General features: G+C 48.7%; 2 protein-coding genes across 6 annotated transcripts in view; one reads left to right on the top strand and one right to left on the bottom strand.

Moving 5' to 3' along the window:
• Window positions 1-22113, top strand: part of LOC135898354 (neural cell adhesion molecule 2-like) — a 542388-nt gene that overhangs the window by 189686 nt on the left and 330589 nt on the right. The gene's annotated exons all lie outside the window — the stretch shown is intronic.
• LOC135898434 (zinc finger protein 235-like) overlaps window positions 1-22113 on the bottom strand; it is a 113873-nt gene that overhangs the window by 66093 nt on the left and 25667 nt on the right. Inside the window, exon 2 of the mRNA XM_065427363.2 lies at window positions 1577-1880. Within this exon, the coding sequence (XP_065283435.1) occupies window positions 1577-1880 (304 nt within the window). The remainder of the gene's footprint in view (window positions 1-1576; window positions 1881-22113) is intronic.

Here is a 22113-nt window from a genome sequence, read left to right as displayed (position 1 = left end):
CACCTGAGAGCAGGCAGCTTCCCCGTGGTGCTTATTTTCAACGTAAAGTGCCTATGTCATTTTTTCTGGAAAAGATTCATAGGCAATGGTCTCTGAGCCCTTGTACCAGAGTTATAACAATGCGCTTGCGCAGTAAGTACCCACTACGTACGTTATGGTCATGTTGACGTTGCAAGTGCGTGAGAAGAAACTCCTGAAGAAAGTCTGATATACATAACTGAGGCGCCTCTACGGGGCAACAACAAACTGTCATTGTGGGGCAACAGGTGGCTTCCGAGGAGGGCGCTGTTGCATTTTCAAGTTTGACTTCAGTACAAGATTTAATTACTATAGATTGAGACTACATACGCGTAGATTTTTTTTAAATGTGGCTAGCTGCCTGCTTGCACAGTAAATGTCTCATTGTGTCCCTGTTTTTTTTTCTCCTTTTCTTCTTTCTTTCCTTTCACCCCTTTTCCTCTGCCGCAGTGTAGGATGGAAAAGCAGGGGCGACCTGTTTAACCTCCCCGCCTTTCCTTTACTTAATCTATCTCTCGGATGAATGTTTACGGCCGGTGCTCGAAGCCACAACTAGAAGAGCACTGCAAGCTTTCTTTACGTGCCTGCAACAATCCAGAGAACACGTGTTTCTAACGCTAGTTGTACTATTACTAATGCGTTACCTATTGTATACGAGCTGAGCTCATCTACTCGCTTTGAATGGTTGCTACCCTCCGAATATGATCTGGGTGGGTCCACAGTAAATAGACTCAGCATTGCCCCGGATGTACTTTTTGTTTCATTTTATTAAGGCCAAAGCCTTATATGTCTCATCGTTCAGTTATCAATGGCCCATACCCCCGTAAGCACGTCGACGACACGAAAGATACAAAGACTATCATCATCAATGGCTCATACCCCCGTAAGCACTCATACCCCGTAAGCAAGCATCATGGATGATAAAGCTAATTAAGTGGATGATAAAGTGAATTAAGTGGCTAACTAAGCGAATTAAGAAGGATGACTAAGCGATGTAAGAGGATGACTAAGCAAATTAGAGTAATGGAATCAAAAGGATGACTCAGCGAATTAATAGGGACGGCTAAACGAAGTAGACTAAAAGAATTAAGGGGGTTCAGTAAGCGAATTAAGAGGATGAATAAGTCAGGTAGACTAATCGAATTAAAGGAGAAGTGTACGTCATATGTCTGTCTTCAATGTATCGGCACTTGGGCTTTCGCCTTCAAGTCGTCTGAGGGTTACCATAAGAGACCCTGTGAACTTTTTTTTCACCTCCTAATATATCGTCTTTCATTCCCTGCGCCTCACAGTTCTACACAGAGTAAATAGCTAGTTTTTTATACTGGCTCACCTCCCTCTCTTACTGTCTCCTTCTCTCGCTCTATTCTTTCCTTCCATAGACAGTATATGGCAAAAAAATTAAAATACACCTACAAACATCTTCAAAAAACTGATTTTCCGACCAATATCTAGTCTTTATATTACATGGGCACTTTTCTTAGAAAGTAATGCGGGATAAGTAACAGTTGAATGGCTTATATATTTGTGTAGCGGGAAAGGCGTAATGGTAGCTCACCTTCGAGGATCATGCCCATGGCGCTGCGGTACTGTGCCAACGAGAGGTCCCTGGCCACAACTAGCGTCAGGGGTGTCCGCTCGACGTCCTCGTCCGGGTCCTCGTAGAAGACCACTAGCTCCGTGTTGGAGGCCACCGTGCGGATAGTTTCGTACACGGGCTCGCCCTTCACCAGCGAACCGAGCAGGTTCACCTCGGCGCTGAACTGCGGCGAGTGGCGCACGAAACGCACCCAGTTGCAGTGGCGAACCTGCCGTGACTTTTCCAGGTGAACCTCGTCGTAGCAGCCGAAGCGATGCCGGATCTGGGAAAGAGACAAAGAAGGATACGAAGGCGCCCATTAGCCGAAGTTGCATCTTCTCCGTTCTCACGCAGTTTCGGAAGGCATCAACTAACGGTAATGGATTTGTTTGTGCGGTTTAAAAAAAAGAGATAGATGCTCAAAGGCAGAGAGGTTAATCGGAAGCCAATCGTGAATTCAGTTTGCTAATCTGATCAGGGGAAGGGGTAAGGAGAGAAAGAAAAACGAAAATGAATAATCACATGCATAGTGATAGAACAGCACACACACATGCATATAAAGGAACGCATTCTCCAGTGTTCATGTAATTTAACGTCTCAACGCAACACCAGTACTGTGAGAAACGCTGTAGTGAAGGACTTCGTATTAATTAATCTGAATGCCCTTCAGGGGATCCCCAACATGCACCTGAACATACGTATGCTAGCGTTTTTGCCTTGCGCTACCATCTAGATGTGGCTGCCGCTGTCTAGACTCTTAAATCGCACCCTTGGGCTTTGAATCATGTGCTTTTAATCTCACGAGCCCCCAGCTTAACTATCTATCATGTTGTGGCAGCACAACGCCGTAGCCACTGAGCCATCGCGGCGGGTACATCTTAGTATTACAGGTGCATACTTTGCACTACATAGAGTCGGTTTGAGGAGTGCATGTCGGCAAACTGTGGTTAAATTTCGCGCCGTTTCCGGGCGCCACAATCTAGAGCGATCATAACCGCTGCAAGGCATGCACTGCACAGAACTAGGATGGCATAAAAGCTGTTTCTTAAGGCAGCTATACCAGACGCCAAGAACGAAACGAAACTGTGAAGGCATGCGGTAACTCGGTCTACAACGTGAGTTTTGGATGAGACACGAATACGTATACGCGGTTGGGTCCAAAGGTGTACAGCCACGGTAGCATGTAGCACAGCGCGAGCTGTGCCGATTTTGGGTTATGGAAATCGCGTGCACGGTCCGACTAAGCCTGCAAATTTTTTATCTTTTTGACCGACCCCATATTTTCGCGGCCTTTGCGAAGCACAAGCACAGTTCTGAACTTAATACAGCCGTGGACGGCACGCAGTGCCCGTTAATTACCCCCTTCGTAAAACGTCCTGATAACACTTGTATATGCCTGATGGTTGCTTGTGATAATGCATAGTACCGCGTGGGAAGCTCATTCATTTGTGAGAATGAGGTTGCTGTATAAGTTTACTATGCGCAATAGCTTGTGCATTAAACTATCCGCTAATTAGCGATATGAAGCCGTTGGGTTACGACGACGCCTCGAAGCACTGAGTTCCCACACACTCAGAGAAAAATATATCAAGAAACGAACGTGCTATCTTTCCAATGTCCTCCGAACGTTAATGATGCGATGAATGGAAGGCCAGAGAATTAACCTTTGTATGGCTAGTTTCGATGAGTGATATGCTCTCTTATACATAACCCGAATGTCATATGTGCTGTGTCAATGGTCATTTAGCTCTATGGTCAATAATCTTATAGAGACCCATCTGAGCTGAATGATAGTTCCAGCTCACTGCAAACTTGAGAACTTATCTCTTCGCAACCAATTTAACTATCTCCATTCAGCAGCGGTCTCACTTCTAAGACACTAAATAACCCCAAAGCTTAACAGCAATAATGTTAAATAGCCATTGTCGGTGTAGACAGGTACCACTATTATGTAACATAAAAAAGGACGACAACACTCAGAGCAACACCATCTTTACTGAATCAAACTGAAATTTTAGGGTAGGTGCTTGTACACACAGCACAATACAGAGAAGCGTCTGACCTTTCCAAAGTATGTCATCATGCCAAAGCAATACCATAAGTCGCAGCATGAGAGAATTCAGTGCCACGTGACAGCTCGCGGAATCTCGATCAGCTCAGTTGCACTGACTCCAAAGATGAAGATCTTAAGATAAAACAATTGGTGAGGGTATGTGCTACGCCGCTACGCTCCGGATGGAGACGCACCAAGAAAGCCTGCGATCTAACGGCTCAATTGCTGGCCTGCCAGTGCAATCCCTTTGTGCATGCTCGATCGACAAGGTGTCCCCTTTCTTCAGCTACATATATAGAGTTACCGATGGCAAACCGTGATTTCTTGAGAACAATGGACAAACGAGCAGTAGATTTTTCACTGGTGTCGTTTCTCAGCCAGCTGGCTTTCCTTTTCGGGCCAGCGCAAGGCCCGAGGAAAGCGTACCTTGTTGCACCAGCCATGACTCGCTCTAACACGAACGGACGCTTCTCCATGTGACTTCCCTTGCGTGGACGGTAACATTCTGCACAAGATGACAACCTGAACGTGCAACGCGCGTTGCGGGAGATACGGCGGCTGAAATTTAAGTCATTGCGCCGTGTAAATAACCCGCTCGGCTCGGCGCATGATTCACGCCGTCTCGCCACATCGCGCTCGAAGCAATGCGCGTGCGCGCGACCATTGTAATATCGGGTCGTCGCCTCGCTAGCGCGAGCATCCCAGGAGATGCCGCTCACGAAGTGCACGCTTTGGCGTCGCTATTAGGCTTGCGCATTGACGACGTCGCCGTTCGGCTTTGTGGCGCCGGCTGTCTCCCCCCTCCCCCTCTCTTTTTCTCTCTATATTCTCAGCGCTTTGTTCGCACTTTACCGTGGGTCGCCAGCACGGTAAGAAACCGCGGAAGCTTCGGCAAGAACGTCGATGCGGACGAAGTCGAGATGTGAAAAGAAGCACCACAAGGCATAAAGACGAAAGGAAAAAAAAAAGGAAGGACGACCCGTCGGGGCGTATTAAACCCTGGCGTCTAGCTGCGCGTACACACCGTGCCCGACGCGTCCGTATACAACAGACACGGCCTCGAGGTCGTGCGGAATAAAATTCGGCTACCGAAAGAAAAACGTGCGCGCGGGTGTAGGACAGGGCTCCGACGGGCGCAGAAGAGCAAGAAAATGTAGAGCTCGGCGTATGCGATGGACGGAGGAGGCGAGGGGGTGCGTGGATGCGAGAGTCGTGAGGGATCGGTCTATGCGAGCCGATCATATGCCATATTGGGCCCGCCGCTATCCGCTTTGGGATCGACTTTATGCCACTAAGAGTGCGGTCACGCACGCGGCACACGGAAGGGGGGCTTCCCTCCCGTCGCGGCTGCTGTATCACATAGGCGCGCTGCCGCCGGCGAGTGGCGTGCGATGCTGCACGCCCGCAGTCGCCAATGTTTCTGGAACGCCAGCGGGAGTTTATAGCATCGCCTTCTCCACACGTGCGGTGATGGCACAATACGTATCACGATTACGATGCGTTCGCGACTACCGTATAGCCAAATTTCGTGCGTTTTCATTCCTTTTTATGCTTCGTTCTTTTTTTTTTCTCCCCTTCATCTCGCTTTAGCGCTCGTGGCGGCACGAATTGAACCCGACGTAGCGTGGGAAACGCACTGCGTTGCGTGAAGTCGTGAACACAAAAAGCGAGATAAAGAAAATATTCTGTGTAATATGATGACACCTTTCAACGCTGAGATGTGACTGAGTTTGCAAGGAACGCACCTCGTAGTATATGCGAATAATCTGTCTTTAGCGAATGTGAATGGAGAAGTTCGATTGCTAAAATTGAACCATCGTGTACAGAGACATTGATGACTGGTGTGGCTGCTTGTATGGATGAGGGATCTGCGCTTGATCATGATGAGACAACTGAAAATTGAATTAGAGTGTTAGCGTTCGATATTAGTAGATTGGTGAATGAAAAAATAACGATAATAACAAAGCTTACACATGTCAGCCTAATTACCCTCTCAATTTCAACTTGAGTCGACGAATTCCTAGTATCAGCTTTTAGGAAGCAATTCTTTAATTCCGCGGCTTCAAGAGAAGGCATCTATTGCAGTAATAGACTGTGACTTTGCTGGTACTTTTACCTTGCGCTGCAAATGAGTTCTTATATTAGCTAGCTTACGTTTACCCAACGTTTGCAGCATGTCTAACCTGATTAGCGACGACAAAGAAAAAGATTGTCATTAGCGATATCAACAATGTTTAGAAATATTTTTCGTTATTATTGACAACCAAGAGCCGCACTCCATCTAATGTTAAGAAGAAGGCCTCAGGCAACCCTCTACGTTTCCCATACGTTTTGTTTATCCGACCCTTGTCCAGTCCCAATTCGTCCTGCCCAAACGCAGAGGCTATCAGGGCTTCCTTGTATTCCTATTAATCTTGCAATCGATAGTTCACATTGATCATCAATACACCAGCCTGCCATAGCCGCTGGGCCATCACGACTGTTTCGCCATGATCTTGTGTTCGGTGGGGCCAAAAGAGAGTATCGGACTGAGATATTCTTGTGAATACAATATCTATTTTCAGCCAAGTCTGTGAGCTGCCTCACTATTGTGATAGACATCCGGTAAACATTGATGGCCTTTCATGGGTTGGCTATTTGATTGGAAGCTGCATAATGATTACTTCCTATTCTTGGGCTGCCAAATTCTCAGCTCGAAAAGAGTGTATTTATCCCCGGCACCACTTGTAGCGTCATTCTAGATATATACCTACACTTCATGGCCTGCCTCGCTTCAGGAAAATCTCTGGTTAAGAGAGCATTACAATCCTGAACCATACAAGCTAGGATCCGAGGCGTCAACAAGACGCCCCAAGTGTTAAGAATGTGTGCACCCGGTGTCGATAGTGATAGTTAATTATAGTTGCTGGAGTATACCTGCGTAAGTATACCTGCGTAACCAAAGCGCGTATTTTAAAGCTATAAATGGGCGTTGATTAGCAAGCCCCTCAGAATGACAACCAAACGTACTCAGCAACATTGACTGCGTCCCATAATGATGTAAATTAGTTTTCGTTCCTTTACAATGCATTTTTTTTACAAACGTCAATCATTACTACAATCCGCAGAAGTAAAACGACCCAGAATGAAGAGGTCTATGCAGCACGAGAGAGAACTCCTAGGCAGGTGTTGATTTCGATATATGCGAGAGCGCTGCTAATGAAGAAATATCCAATTTGCTGCTTGTAATTGCTTCATTACCAACCTTGAAAGGTCGGATGACAAGTAGACGACGTATGCCCTTGAAGATTTCGTTGTGAACGGCTGTAGAAACGCTTTATGAAACATGGGCCTTAATTGAGATTCACTCGGAGGGTACGCGTTATCTTTGACGCTGTAACGGCGCCGTGTCCCCGTCACGAAGCGACGTCTTGACGACATGCCCCTTCTCTCTGGCTTCTAGGTTGCACACGTCTTTCTTGTCTATCCACATTGAACATGGAAGGAATGATAACGATTAGAAAAAAAGTTAGTGGGACTGGCGAAGTTGATCATTTAAATTGCATCAAGGAATACGCTCCAAGCATCCCTTTCAGAAAAATCTGAAGCAGGTCATTAATTTAACAGGGTTACTCATTTAGAACTAAATGTCCCTCCAGGGGTATGTACCTATACTACTACTTATCCACCATGGCGCTATCACATGCAAGCCATAGATACATAGTGTCATTCATCCTGAGTGATAGTTTTGACGACAGGAGGATTGTGTCGGACCCTTAGGCGCTTTACAAGCACAATAGCTGCCGCCTTGCGCGGACTCTCATCTTCTTTCTCTGCTTGCCACAAGCGAAGTGTGACAATGACAAAATGAAGTTGATAGTACAGTAGTTTCGCATGAAAATACTACGTGAATGGAAGGCTACTGTTTTTTATTACTGTTCTTTGTGCATGTATATGTGTCGTGTCTGCGACTACTTTGCCCGTGCTTGCCGAAAATGTTTATGGTGTCTATGTGAACCTGTGCGAGGTTTTTTATACTTAAAGTGCGTGCTCTATGAGACAAACTCTGGATACTCGAGTTTGGCTCCAAACTTTGTAATTTTCCAACTCCATGGCAAGTGTAATAATGTCTTCCGACAAACTGGCATTCATATAAGGGCAGAGCAACTCAGCGAAAAGTGGCAGAAGAGGTCATCGTCACTTCAGGATTCGGGAAAGTTGTTCACCTTTTCAAGTAAGCGATAATATGGCTATCACTCATCATACAATGTCAGTAACGCAGGCACTCGAGAAGGCGAACGTCTCCTTTCGCCCAGGTCTTCTATAAAAAGAAAGCTTCCTAAAGAAAGCCATGGTCTGCAAAGAAAGTTAAATCGCGCAGAGCACGGCAGTGACACCAGGCCAGGCGGCGCACGTCACTCCAGTGATTTACAGAACTTGAGAGCGCTCTTCAGCAGATACGAACTTGAATGGTCGGATAAGCGCGCGCTTGACCCAAACAAACTGACCGCGAGCCGCCATCGAACACAGACATGCGCCGTCCTTTTCTCCTCCGACCTCGCGAATATACACGTCTATCCAAGGCGCACGCAACCGGAGTTTTCCAAGAGCGCCCCATAGCAGCAGAGTCCGCGACAAGGTCGTGCCTTCGGAGTGAAAACACGCTGAAAAGGAGGCTCAAAAAGCTCCTATATGGGCTCCAAAGCAAAGCCATATAAGCCTCATAACTCCGACAAGAGGTACGTGGACTGGACAGAAGGTAGAGAAGTAGCCTCTCCTTGGCTTGAAATATAGGGCGGGAAAAGCCCAGTGACAGTGTCTGCGCGCTCTATATAGTATATATGGACGTATATACCCGGTGTGAGCATGTGCGCGATGCGCTCTATAGAAGCGGGCCCACCAGTATAAGCTGAGGGAGATAAAGAAAGCCATTATCAGCTCGAGCTGCCAGCAGACCACGCGGCCTGTTCTCCCCGCTTTCCATAAATCATACCCGTCGTCACCGCAGCAGCCGGAGCCGCCGCAGCGGATAGTCGGTCGCACAAAGCGAGGCACGATGACCCGGCTTTTAGGGTCTCTGGGTGCTGCTGCCGCCATCGTTGGACCAACAGGGCGTCTTTCTCTCGTTCTTTCGCTCGGTTGAACACTATATAAGAAAGCAAAGTCAACCGGAGAGCTTTGGCTTAGCTCTACGTCTGCGCGTCCTGAAAGCTGTGCCCTGCGAGAGCTTTATGGTTCTGGTCCAGCAAGGTGCGCCTCGGTCACGAAGTATACGGGACCATACTTTCGCGCGACATTGGGCAGTGATTAGCGATAAGGGCAGCCCCAAGCGCGAAACGACGGGGTAAACAGTAGGCGCTGTAAAATGAGTGAATAGCGCACCCACCTCCTGCAGCGCCCGTGTGTCCTGTTAGCGTGACGGTTGTCACGTGTCGATTGCCCTGCTCTCTTCGACATGATAAGCGGAGAAACGGAGTGGAGTTGGCGAGAGCACAGGAGCGAGCGAGCAAATGTACGCGGCGTTTGCGCGCTTGTCTTGCAGTGGTACCGGCAACTTTTCGGGATTACACTGCATGATTCGAAATAGGGATGGCCTATAGACGTGTTGTCACTTGAGAAAACGTGTTGCTGCGCTAGTTGGTTCATACTTGCAGGTTTGACAAGCGCACAAACTTAGACGGGACAGTGAAGTACAGCACAAGACAAGCGCTGGTCTTGTGTTTACTTCACTGTCACGTCTGTGCGCTTGTTAAACCTGCAGGTCGTCACTTGCATCGTGTGCATTGGAACAGTATGCATAGGAGCATGCAGCGCAGAGCAGATTGTTTCAGCTTGCTTTTAAGCTAATGCTTATCAATGAGGGGAATGAAATGGGCATTGTGTAAGTCATACAGCGGTAGCACGCATATATACATAGTCGTGAGATCCTGTCCTTTAAGCTCGCTGGGCCATTTGCTCTATTCCCGGACATGGCGACCGCATTATAACGAGACCATAATGCAATAACTATTGGGTACTTTGATTTAGCTGAACGCTGAAGAGCCACGCATGGTGAACATTAATTCGTAGCAGTCCACTATACGGTATTTCTCAATGCCAGCCCTGGTGTTGCTTTTAATGTTAAGCACCTGCTATCAATCAGTGCACCTCTTGACAGCGCTAGAGAAACGTACGGACCTCTGTTAGAATTTAAATATCGAAGCTTGGCGTTAATGCATTAAGTAAAGTCAGCACTTTGTACAGCACGCAAACATGCACTAAATTTACGCTTTCAACAATAAACTTCGAGTGGAAAGGAATCACTTAAAAATAAGTGTTGCCCAAATCAAGGTTGCGCAAGAGAAGGGGTAACTAATGTATATCCTTTGGTTTTGCTGACCCAGCGTATAGTCGCAAGCGGCTAATACAGGTCGTGTAAGTATTCGTTCGCTTTAGGCGTACACATTAAGCTTGTCGAACGACTTCGCAGTGACAGCAAGGTTGAGAACTTTGCTGAAGACAGCCGGGAGATACCGGCGTTCTCGTTAATTGGCTCTCAAGAGCTATCTCCGCGCCGTAAATTCAAAGTGGACCAATTTAACGAGCTGCGGCGCATTTCCAGAGCTGATTAGACCCTGTTACGAACTTCTAACCGGTGCCACCAGTGTTACGACATCCAACCGGTGCCACCAGTGATACGAACTTGTACCGCTGCACCACGATTACGGCTTTGTGGTCCCGTAGCGCTCGTCACCCGTTTCGTGACAGAGCGTTGGTAGCGAAGACTCCGAGCCTGGCGTCGATGAGAATAACAAAAGGGACTTTATACATTATATACAGGTTATCATACAGGACATGAACGGATCGGCACTGGGGCCGAGAGCTCACACAAACGCGACTGTTCTCGCACGACGGCGTCCGGCGAAAACGCGTGACACATCTCACCCCAGTCGGGAACGACCCTCTCTCCAGGTGGGGTCGGCGGATCCTGTTTTCGAGCGGCGTGTTGCTGCTTTTATAATCCCCGAGGCCCATTGTCACTCAAACGGCCCAATACAAAGTCAGCACACGACGGTCGTCCGAGGGGTCCAACCAGCGACCGCGCTGGCCACCCGGTTCAAAGTTCGCGCGCGCGGTGACCTCCAGGCAAGGGAGGTGCGGCGCCGGGCTGTCGGGCACACGCGGGCACGTCTAAACACGCTGCTTCGCCGAGGCTTCTCCTGCACGAAGGCGCAGCCTCTTGACTTGTGAAGGGAGAATTGTGGCGCTCGCAGGATAGATTCTGCATCTTGCAGATTCGGGATCCGGGCTTGTGGTAATGGCACAACAGCATCCCCGCCCTCAGATAAGGCGCCGGGAAGACGAGCTGCCTCCACGTGGCTCGGATGCCAGGCGCGCACGTTCGTCAGGCTCGTCCAAGTTCACGTCCATTGTCGGGACGCCAGGTAACTTCACGTGCCCAGGTCCGACTCGTCAGGACAGGAGCTCTGCTCACCACGTCGTCGCCAAGGCACCTTGACCAGCTCCGCTCGGGTCGTTCCTAAGACCTTGCTTCTCGCCACTGGTCCCGCTTGGTCGTTCTGCAGCTTGCAAAACCGACCGGCAAAAGGCAACACCCAACACGAACAAGTGCCCTCTGTCTCCCGTCAAACACCAGACAAGGCCATAATTCAAATCAACCTAATTAATCGCTATCCCCTTTTGCTCCCGCTGCAACAAGAGGCAGGTGTACGATCTAGCACACAAGGCTCAAACAATCAGTTTTCAAATCAACAACACACCAAACTAGAAACAATTATTAATCAGCAATAATAATTACAAATAGAATGGTCCCCTTGAAATCGCTTTGGACCGAAAACATACTTCTGAGGAAGCAAATGAGGTCATTCATTTTTCCCGGCGATATTTTCGCGGAATCCGAAGCTGCTTATATTTGCGACCCTGCTTATCCGTGTAGCGGCGGTACAATAAGCCAGATTCCTTGCCAAATGAAACCCCCTTTTCTTTCACTCCCCGTTTGACGCTCTTCCTCAGATCGGCTAGTGAACAATCTTCCTGTTGTTCGCGAATCAGACTTTTTCTTTCAACTGCAGCCTGCTCCTGCCGGCTGGCGGAAACCGGAGCGAGTGTGGAGCCCGCGTCGCCTAATTGCGGCGTCGAGTCTATATCGCGGCTAGCACTGCACGCGTCACTCCCACTCACTTCCAGGACCCGCTCGTCTAGGCCAGCCTCCGAGCTCTGCCTCTCCCGTGACTGCTCGCCACTCAAGTTACCGTGATCGGTCCGTGTGCCGCACCGCTGTTCGCTCACCGACGCTAAGTCAAGTTCCCTCGACAGCGGGCGCGCTTTGGATCGCGTGGGGGCCACGTACGCCACGTCGGCAAAGAATGATTTGCCGTGATGCCTCAGCAGCTGCTCCGAGCTATTTGAGAAGAGGTAGGAAAATTGCTCCGGGAGGGCGGCTGACACAGCGGCTTCGGTGTTAAGTTTCCCAAATTCTCCTTCAATGCTAACCGTTGCGATCGGTAAACAGACACTCTCCTTCTCGGCCACTTGCCGTATCCTAACGCACTCTCCCGTAAAATCACTCGAGGAGACGAAAGACGGGTGAACAACGTCCATAGTTGCTGCAGAGTCCCGCAGTGCTCGGCACTTCTTGCCGTTTACCTTAATTTCCTGCACATAGGGCTCCAATAGACGTATGTTTTTGTGAGTTTCCTGTATCGTTGCAAAAGCAATTCTCTCTGGGCAGCTTGCAGCGATGTGCCCTTGCTTTTTGCAATTGTAGCAGGTTAACGGTTTTCGCTTTTCAAAAGAACGCGTCATTTCGTTTCGCTGTTTCGGACCATCGTCATCATTCTGAGATGTATTCTGCCCTTCCCTTACAGTTTCTTTGGTAAGGGATTCGTCGTCCCGAAACTCGCGACGCGTGATTTGCTTCCGTTCGTCGGGCTTCCCGGAAAACCAATCTCTCCTATCAGCTTTTTCTACGCGCACCGCCTTGCTGTGCAAGCTGCGGCGGGTGTAATACTCTTCCGCTAATTCTGCTGCCTTGTTTAGCTTAACCTCCTTTAGCCTATCTTGCAGCCAGAGCCGGACATCCTCATCAATGCAACGGTAGAACTGCTCCAACGCGATGCATTCGACAATTTTGTCGCGGTCGTCGTAAACCTCTTCGCCCTTCAGCCATTCCACCAAGTCGGCTTTTAGACGAAACGCGAAGTCAACATTCGACTCCTTACCCTTTTTTGCATACCGGAACCTCTGCCGGAAAGCTTCGGGCGACAATTTGTACTTCCGCAGTAGCGCTTCCTTCACATCACTGTAGCTCTCAAACGCCTCTTTCGATAAGCAAGTTATTACGTCTGATGCCTCCCCAGGAAGCAACGCTAACAGATTCTGTGCCCAGAGGGATCGCTCAATGCTATTCCGTTCGCACACGTGCTCAAATTTCACGAGGTATTTGGCCATATCCTCTCCGACGACAAAGGGTGGAAGTTGATCGCGTATTCTTGGAACGTTAGAAGTGAGACTAGGCGCTGGCGAGCTATTTCGGGTCTCCAACTCTTTCATTTTAAGCTCGTGCTCACGAATCTCTCTCCTTTCCTCCTCCTCGCGACGTTGCTGTTCTCTCCTTTCCTCCTTTTCCTCCTCGCGACGTTGCTGTTCTCTCCTTTCCTGCTCGCAACGTTCCTTCTCCTCGCGACGTTGCTGTTCTCTCCTTTCCTCCTTTTCCTCCTCGCGACGTTGCTGTTCTCTCCTTTCCTGCTCGCAACGTTCCTTCTCCTCCCTTTCCCGACGTTCATTGATACCCGCCAAGGCCTCAGCGGCTTCCTCAGCCGTTACGTCCCCAGTCCTCATGACCTCAAGGATCGCATTCTTTCTTTTGGTTGAGCCCAACTCAATGCCCAACTCCTCACAAATTTCGAGAAGTTCCTTCACCTTGTACTTCTCCATCGTTCACACTGTCCTCCTGCTGTTTACCCTTTTTGAATATACCTGCCGTACGCTACTATAACACTACTAGTAAGACATATGCAAGTATTTCACACACTGCCCTGTTTACCCTCTCAGCATCCCCTGGTTTTCAAAACACTCTTACTAGGCTTGAAACACACAAGGTTAAACACAATGCAACACCAAGTCAATCCCTGAGCTACTATAACCTGTGTCAGAGAAAGTCTGGTGTTTGAGGTAAACTTCAGGCACTCACCGCGCCGAGGTAGCTGATGCCGGTCAATCCCGTAGCTGCCATCCAGTGTTACGAACTTCTAACCGGTGCCACCAGTGTTACGACATCCAACCGGTGCCACCAGTGATACGAACTTGTACCGCTGCACCACGATTACGGCTTTGTGGTCCCGTAGCGCTCGTCACCCGTTTCGTGACAGAGCGTTGGTAGCGAAGACTCCGAGCCTGGCGTCGATGAGAATAACAAAAGGGACTTTATACATTATATACAGGTTATCATACAGGACATGAACGGATCGGCACTGGGGCCGAGAGCTCACACAAACGCGACTGTTCTCGCACGACGGCGTCCGGCGAAAACGCGTGACACATCTCACCCCAGTCGGGAACGACCCTCTCTCCAGGTGGGGTCGGCGGATCCTGTTTTCGAGCGGCGTGTTGCTGCTTTTATAATCCCCGAGGCCCATTGTCACTCAAACGGCCCAATACAAAGTCAGCACACGACGGTCGTCCGAGGGGTCCAACCAGCGACCGCGCTGGCCACCCGGTTCAAAGTTCGCGCGCGCGGTGACCTCCAGGCAAGGGAGGTGCGGCGCCGGGCTGTCGGGCACACGCGGGCACGTCTAAACACGCTGCTTCGCCGAGGCTTCTCCTGCACGAAGGCGCAGCCTCTTGACTTGTGAAGGGAGAATTGTGGCGCTCGCAGGATAGATTCTGCATCTTGCAGATTCGGGATCCGGGCTTGTGGTAATGGCACAACAACCCCACGGGGTGGCAGGCAGGCAGGCAGCCTCGCGAGACGCAAATCGGCCCCCATAACAGCTCACATCACACACACGCGCAGTTCAGGGAGTACATAAACGTGGCTACCCAGTTCCACGAACCATTTCCCCGGACTGCTCCCGGGAGCGCTGCCTGGCACGCGCCGCTCCCATATATTCCCGGAAGAAAGCGCTAAAACTGAGGAATGCGAGCGCACCGAGCACGCAAGTTCGCCCCCTTTTCTTTCTGTCGGCGCAGCTTTTTCCGCCGTCCGCGGCATCATACGCCTGGCAAGAGAAGTGCCGTGAGCACGCTTCGGCATCGGGCATGGCCAGCATTGCCCGCGATAGTTTAATAAAAAATTTGCTGCAATTGATTTCTGCCTTGGTGGAACTAGAGGGGAAGGTCGTGGGTTCGACTCCTTCTCTGTGGTGGCTGTATTTGCACAGAAGCGCAATACAAAGCTCGTGTAATCTGATTTCTGTGTTAAAATTCTGACATCCATAATTAGCGCCTGTATAGCAAGACCCGGCTATACTATAGCGTCCTCCCTCCGTGCACTGTTGAGACTGGGAAATAAACTCACAAAGTCAGTCCCGCTGCGGGCAGAGCTGTCTGTTTCTGAGGGAAGGGACGTAAATGTAATCGACGGAACAATAAAAACAAAAATGTTTTGTGGGCGGAGTAAGGAAGATGAAGCGCATGTGAACAGGAGTCCACCATGAAGGACGCAGTGCGGCCAAGCTGCAATGTGGACGCGTGAAACCATGTCATTAGTGGACATGTATTAGAAATTTCACTTGGTTTGGGTCTTAAATGATATAACTCTGCTAGCACATAGTCGCGGACCTTGCCAGCTTCAAGCATTCAACGTCGCTTACGTACCCGCACTGTTTGGAACCGTGAGGAAAACCCGAACAGTGAGAGCTCAGTGTCTTCTCTGTACGGTGCAGCAGCAGCGAAGGCGTTGAATACGACAGTGTCGATCGGTCGAGAGTTAAACGGTGCGCAGATAGGTGCAGTGATCCGAAACGCACAGACGTCATATTTAATCCTTGCGTCGTGGTCTTCCGGCCCACTGGATTTAGCGACGAGACACGAGCAACAATGCGTGTAGCGGCTCTGCACAACTACCCTAGAGAGGTCGTCGATGTACGGAGAGCAAGGCGCGGCTTTCTAGCAACGCAAGAGCGTGCGCGCTCACGCGTGCGCAAGCACGCGATCACGGGTGACGAGGGTTCACGGTATAATGGCGCGCCACAAAAGGACCATTATGCGAGTGCCGGGCGCTGATGTCCGAATCTTTAATCACGTTTCGGCTGCTCCCTCTCTCTCTCGAGCCACGCACACATGCAGGCGCGCTCGCGAAAGCCTGCCGAAGTCTTGAAGGATGCACTGCTGACGAACCAGTGGCTCCGCTCTGCAGCTTTTCGACCGCGTCGCGTCCTCACCTGCTAGACGAGAGAGGATCCCCATACTTATGGCTCCGGAGCTATCGAAAGCCCACCAAGGCGCGAGGAAAGCCTTGATCAGTCGTCATCTCCATACGTGACCGGTCGGTCCGGAGGAGCTAAGGTAGACGCGCGACCCAGGTGAGAAAGAAAGAAAGAAAGAAAGAAAGAAAGAAAGAAAGAAAGAAAGAAAGAAAGAAAGAAAGAAAGAAAGAAAGAAAGAAAGAAAGAAAGAAAGAAAGAAAGCAGGAAGGAAGGAAGAAAAGAACGAACAAACAAAGCCAGCAACCGAACACACAAAACGCAGGTGTTGCCTCGGGCGGTGTCCCATCATCTGTTATTCAACTCGGCGAGAGGTTCAACATGGAGGAGAGGCTCGACAACGCGCGCTTCTCTTCCTGATGCATGTATGCGCGGACGCAGGTGAATTAATAAAGTGGCTCGGCCTCACAGTTAGGCGCCACACCTGGGCTAGCCGCTCATCATGAACCTCAGCTCTGCTGATGCCGCCTTTCAGCGCGACTGCGCGTTAAACGGACACTAACGAGAAAAGTTATTTCTTCTGTATTACTAAATTACGCTTCCGCAATATCAAAACATTGCTCTTACCACGACAAGATACTTGGTAAGCAAAAAAAAAACGCGCAATAACAAAAGACGGGTGCCGACGCCACCCGTCTTTTGTTATTGTTCCCGCACCAGCTCACTTCCCGCACCAGCTCACTGTGACGACATGTACTTTGACATTGTCTTATGGGGCCTACTTAGTTCTTTAGCGGTAAAGACAGACAACATTGACTTAAAAAAAAAACTCAAGATGGAAGATGGCGAGTTTGCGTAACTTTTGCTGAGCCAACGGGGTCTAAATACGAATATATATATATATATATACACACATATATATATATATATATATATATATATATATATATATATATATATATATATATATATATATATATATATATATATATACTTCGAAATTTGTGACTTCCCAGTGACGCACCAGCGTTGGGGATTTCGCACAAAATTCAAAAATTGAAACCTTGACCTTCATTTTCTCTTCTAATAACCAATGTATTATCTCGAAATTAACGACAACAAAGTTCTCAAAGAACGCTTTAACTATCTAAACTAGCTTAGTGTGCTGCTTTAGTGTCCCTTTAAGTGGCTATATTCCGAAGTGGATGGAACTAAATGCGCGATGAAGCAAACTCACCGACACTACCACCTCGTCATTTCCTGCAAGAGCGCCCAGCGCACTCATGCACACACACGCACGCACACACGGGCTGTAACTATAGGGGTAGTTCTAGTTTCTGTTGACTATACTTTGAACGAGGACAGGGGGTGAGGGGATGCAAAGAAGAAAGAAAAACATGAACGAATAAGCAAACCGCGCGCATAATTCTATGGTAGCAACATTAGCAGGTCGCGTTCTCATAGTCCTTATAACGAAGAATAAACACAATGCAGGCATCACGGCGCCTCCCGAAACCGGCCTATTGCGTGACAAAAGTGGTTCTACTCAGAATGGGTGTTTGCCGAAGAGTACCCGTGTGGTATATTACATAGCTAAGGTATAGCACCTCCGCTATCGCTCTTTCCTCTTTCGGGAAATCGTTCCGACTGACGCAAGCGCAGCAATCGTAATGACCCTTGTTTCTCCCCCGAGTCGGGTCTCTGCGCTCGCCATCTCACTGTCTCCGGCGGAGAAAAGAATGGCGCCGGGACGAAATAAACCGCGGCGGTCGCACTAAGCGCTGGCCCGAGCAACGGCGTAGGTAATTGCCCCCCTTCGCTGACGTCATCGTCCGGCGTTCACCACGGCGCCAAGTCGTGGAGAAAACGAGGCGTGACCTATGCGTGCGCGCTCCTTCTGGAGACAGCGTCGCGATGGCACCGAGAACAAAGAGGCGAAAAGTACCTGGGCCGCTGCGCACGGGTGCCCGCTGGGAAACTTAAGACTCGAGCTCGCAGCATCTGTGTCCGAGATGCGTGTTTCCGCCAGTGCGTGTAGTTATGTTCTCTCCCGCTTTCTTACGTTTGTTTATTGTCTACGTTTCACGGCTACTTCGTTAGTAAACTCACAAACAGAGTCTACTCGGGAACATCCGGCCATTTTGTTTGCTCATTCTTTAGTAAAAGCAGCGCAGACTGTTTATATATTCAACACGAATTCGCTTGATAAGCATGCCTAAAAACCTGAGCTGCTTTATCCTGAACAGATGTGCTATATGCTCAAGAAGCACCCAGAACACAGTTCTCCGACGCCAACTCACAACAAGAGAGATTTCATCTCTCTTGCGGGCACGTGTTCTCTGAAGGAATGATATTTAAATTGTATATCCTTGGATTTTCTTTTTTCTTTTGTTCACTTTACTTCTGCTGTGTCTGTGTGCCTCCCGCACGTGCGGTGCACATCAGACATGCAAGTACTTGTAGTACCATAAACACAAATAAACAAAGCGCCCGCATGCGTGTTTTCGCTGAGAGAGGTAACCAGACCGGAGGTTATCGTGCGCTCATCTTAAGGCGCGTTTGTTTACATCTCACGTGAAGTCGTCATGGGATAACGAGCCACTCGAGAAATGAGGCAGCAATTATACAATTACTGCATCACTAGGCAATTTGAGGACTCAGCGTCTTGTTTTCTCTCAAGCCTGTAATTTACTCGTCCTTAGCTATGTAAGCTACACGGCTTGTCGCCTTCGAGGCTCACTCGAGGCGTATATCTCTGCACGCGGCGGCGCTCCCGATCATAAAGATAAGGCGCTCTCGGGTAACGTCTCAATCTACCTAATGCAGATTGCGAGATGGTTGCCCGATCGTCTGCAGAAACAAAAACTTGCTGCTGCGCACAAAATGGGACCGTCTCGTTTGGAGCCATATATATGCTGTTACCTTTTTGGCACGTCAGCATAGTTTTCAGCTTGCGTAGGTCGAAAATTTGTGAAACCCGCCCAAGTTACTAGAAGTAATTAAGCCTATAAACAAGTTCTTGTTGTGTTCTTTAATTCGTGGTTCTTAAAGTACGTTAGTTCGGCCTTACGTTCGTTTGTGCTTTCCACAGATTTCCTTAAACACAGATTAAAAAGGGGTGGGGGGGCAGTAAAAACAAACACATAGGTCGGTTTTACTTTTCGCGCGGTCTTCTGGGCTTTAAAATCTGCATGTAGGGGCATATGATTAAGTTTCATATCAACCTGATTATTATAATCATTATTATTATTATTATTAGAATTATTAATCTAATTAGTGGGTAGAATGATTGAGACAGCACAGGTGAAATAATAAAGGGATCCGAGCCTAGCGGGATTTGCCGAAAGACGCTTCTAACGCGCAAATACAGATACTCGCATATGTGCGAGGGCAGCCAATCCTTCCCGTATATACTTATAGCTCTGGCCTCATTTCCGCGGAAAACGTGTCCAAGGAGCAATTAGCAGCGGACACCGCGATGGCTCCATATATTAGAAAAAGGGCGCGGCTGCTACATATATACCGCGCCTCGTCCGCAAGAGTCCCACAGAGGCACCATTAGCCCGGCAAGGACATGTATCTGCATTCCTCTTTCCGGTATCGAACCACTTCTCTATGCTAGCAAGATGCAATCGTCTCCGCGCCGATGCTTCCTTTTCTTTTCTTTTCTTTTTCTTGTAGCGCCTCGGGTAACCGCTCTTGTAGCACCAAGAAACGCTGCCCTCGCAATAGACCACCTCTGGGCTGCAGGGCGCGGTAAAAAAAACAAAAAAAACAACAACAACAACAACAAAAAACAGAGTCCCTAGGTGTCGTGCTGTACGATCCTTCTCGCGTGAATTCGGAGCAGATGACTGCTTTTCTGGGTGCGTATTTCTCTCCGCGCGCCCGGGGGTGTCCGAATCGGAGGAGCAGAAATTACGGTGCCTCGAAGAGAAGGCGAGGGCACGCAACGTTTGAAGCTCCACATGAGGAACAGGTTGCTAGATACCTTAGACGATGAGATGAAGATGACCCTCTCATAAACAGTTGCGAAAACTGCGACAGATAATGAGGGAGTGAGAAACAGAAGAAAAGCTAAAAAGTAAAAAAATAAAGAAAAAGAAAGAAAAGTAAACGCCAAGAAAACAGGAGATTTAGGCTCCATAACGTACAGCTGTAGGTCAGCGAGACAAGAAAGTCTACCGCTCAGTCCACGCAAAAGGTAGATCCGACGGCGGAGACTTTTGAAAAGAACTCACCGACCCCTCTCGCAGTTGCATGTGCGATCCCTATACGGTAATGCGCGAAGTGCGTGCCAGAGAGCGTATAATGCATGGCGTCGCCCATCTACAGATGACTTCCGCTCGCCACTCGTAACATGCGAGCTCCAGAACAGAACAGCATATCTCACAGCAGGCCATTTTGTTCTTTCACATTTTCGTTCTTCTGCTTCCTCTTTCTCTTTACTGTTATGTGTCACCAAGGCAAACAAGCACTTTAAACAACGAGCGTAAACAGGCAAGAACATTGCAAAGCCGGGCGCGGATTAAGGTTCTGGTTGCGCGCCCCAACTAAGTGTACCCTCTCGCAAGGAAAAGCCATAAGGAAAGAAGTGGTGACGATCGGTGCGTCTCTGATCGGGCGGCCGATACTGAACGCACATAGGCGAAGCGCGGAGGCGGACATAAAATGGACGGCCGAGCAAGCCGAAGGTGCAATGATTATTTGCAGCCGAGAGGTTTTACTGCTGCTCCGGATAAGCTGCGAACAACTTCGAGAGCTTGCACGTCACGCGCGCTTTTTTTTTTTTTTTGCGAGGAATGAGCCAGTTACCCCGAGATTGAGAACTAGTTTGTTTCTCAGCCGGAGCTACAGACTTTTCCAGATCGCGCGCACTTTTACCACTAATCGCCGACCGATATCGACAGCGCAAATAATGTGCGCTGGTGGCGCAGCGATGTATAGTGCGGCGTGTCTTCAGCTTTCCTTTGAATTTGAGAAAACTGCGCCTTATTATTTTTTGTAGGAACGGACATCAGGATAACCATCTATATTTAAAAGGTGTGCCTGTTCTCTCTGTCCATGTAAAACGTATAAACGGACGCGAATAAAAAAAATTTTAATTGAGAACTCAGAATTTCAGTTAAACAACGCACCTAGTGCAGTCAATGGACCGCTAAAGTAAGATCACCACGAAAATATACAAACAAAAATTGTTCTGGAACTTCGAAAGCGAATGGGCTATACCAGATCTCATAGTATTACATGTAAAGTTTGTGTATGATTAGCATACACAAAGGTTGCGCGTGAGTCGGTATGCGTCTGAGTAAAGATGCCATCGTCAGCGCATCCAAATTTCCAACGGTTTCCGTGAGTTGCCAATACAGTCCGAGAAGACACTTGCCGATGCGCCTCACCCCGTATCTGGTGGCACGCCGTATCATGCGTCTCCTTAACCCGCTAATTCGTTTAGTATGAAAAATACAAAGTAAAGGCATGCAATCGCTTGTCTCCCTCTTGAAGTAATTTTCAGAAATGGAAGCTCCTACAGTGCTTCAATTAACTAATATGTGCATAGGCTTTATAGACAAATAAGATACGAATATCTGCACAAGAATTATAGAAAAATCATTGTCAAGTATGATCACTCCCAAATAGCATCACTTAATACCCCGAGATGGGATAAGAGAGAGAGAAAGATTAATGATAACTGCCACGTTGGCCCGCCTGCAGCTTGGCATACTACTCATTGTTTTGCAGAGGAAACTTCGGCACTGCTCGAAGCCTATACTCGCATAGCTGTAACGCACGATCCTTCTCAGACCTGACTCAAGTGCAAGCATATTCGAGCGTCTCTATTTTCAAAAGCTTTGTTATCCCTCACTGCATTCCTTTTTGTCCTCAGCAAAGGTTTGAAGAGTGAAAAATCATGCGCACTCACCGACGCAAGGCCAGCGGAAAGAACTGGAAGACCACTAGTTGTATAGCGCCTCTTAAATATCCTTTCTCCAATAGCGCGACGTTACGCCCTGCTCTTTGTCAACGCGTCACTCTGAGCGCCGCCATCGCACACCTATGCTTGCCGTTGTCTCTGCTTGGAAACAAGCGTGCACGTATTACTATCGCGCCCTCGCTCG

The sequence above is a fragment of the Dermacentor albipictus genome, chromosome 4 (assembly GCF_038994185.2).
Source record: "Dermacentor albipictus isolate Rhodes 1998 colony chromosome 4, USDA_Dalb.pri_finalv2, whole genome shotgun sequence".
In the NCBI taxonomy this organism is placed as follows: domain Eukaryota; kingdom Metazoa; phylum Arthropoda; class Arachnida; order Ixodida; family Ixodidae; genus Dermacentor; species Dermacentor albipictus.
The sequence above is the reverse complement of the archived record's forward strand: the minus strand, read 5'-3'. Positions and strand labels throughout refer to the sequence as shown.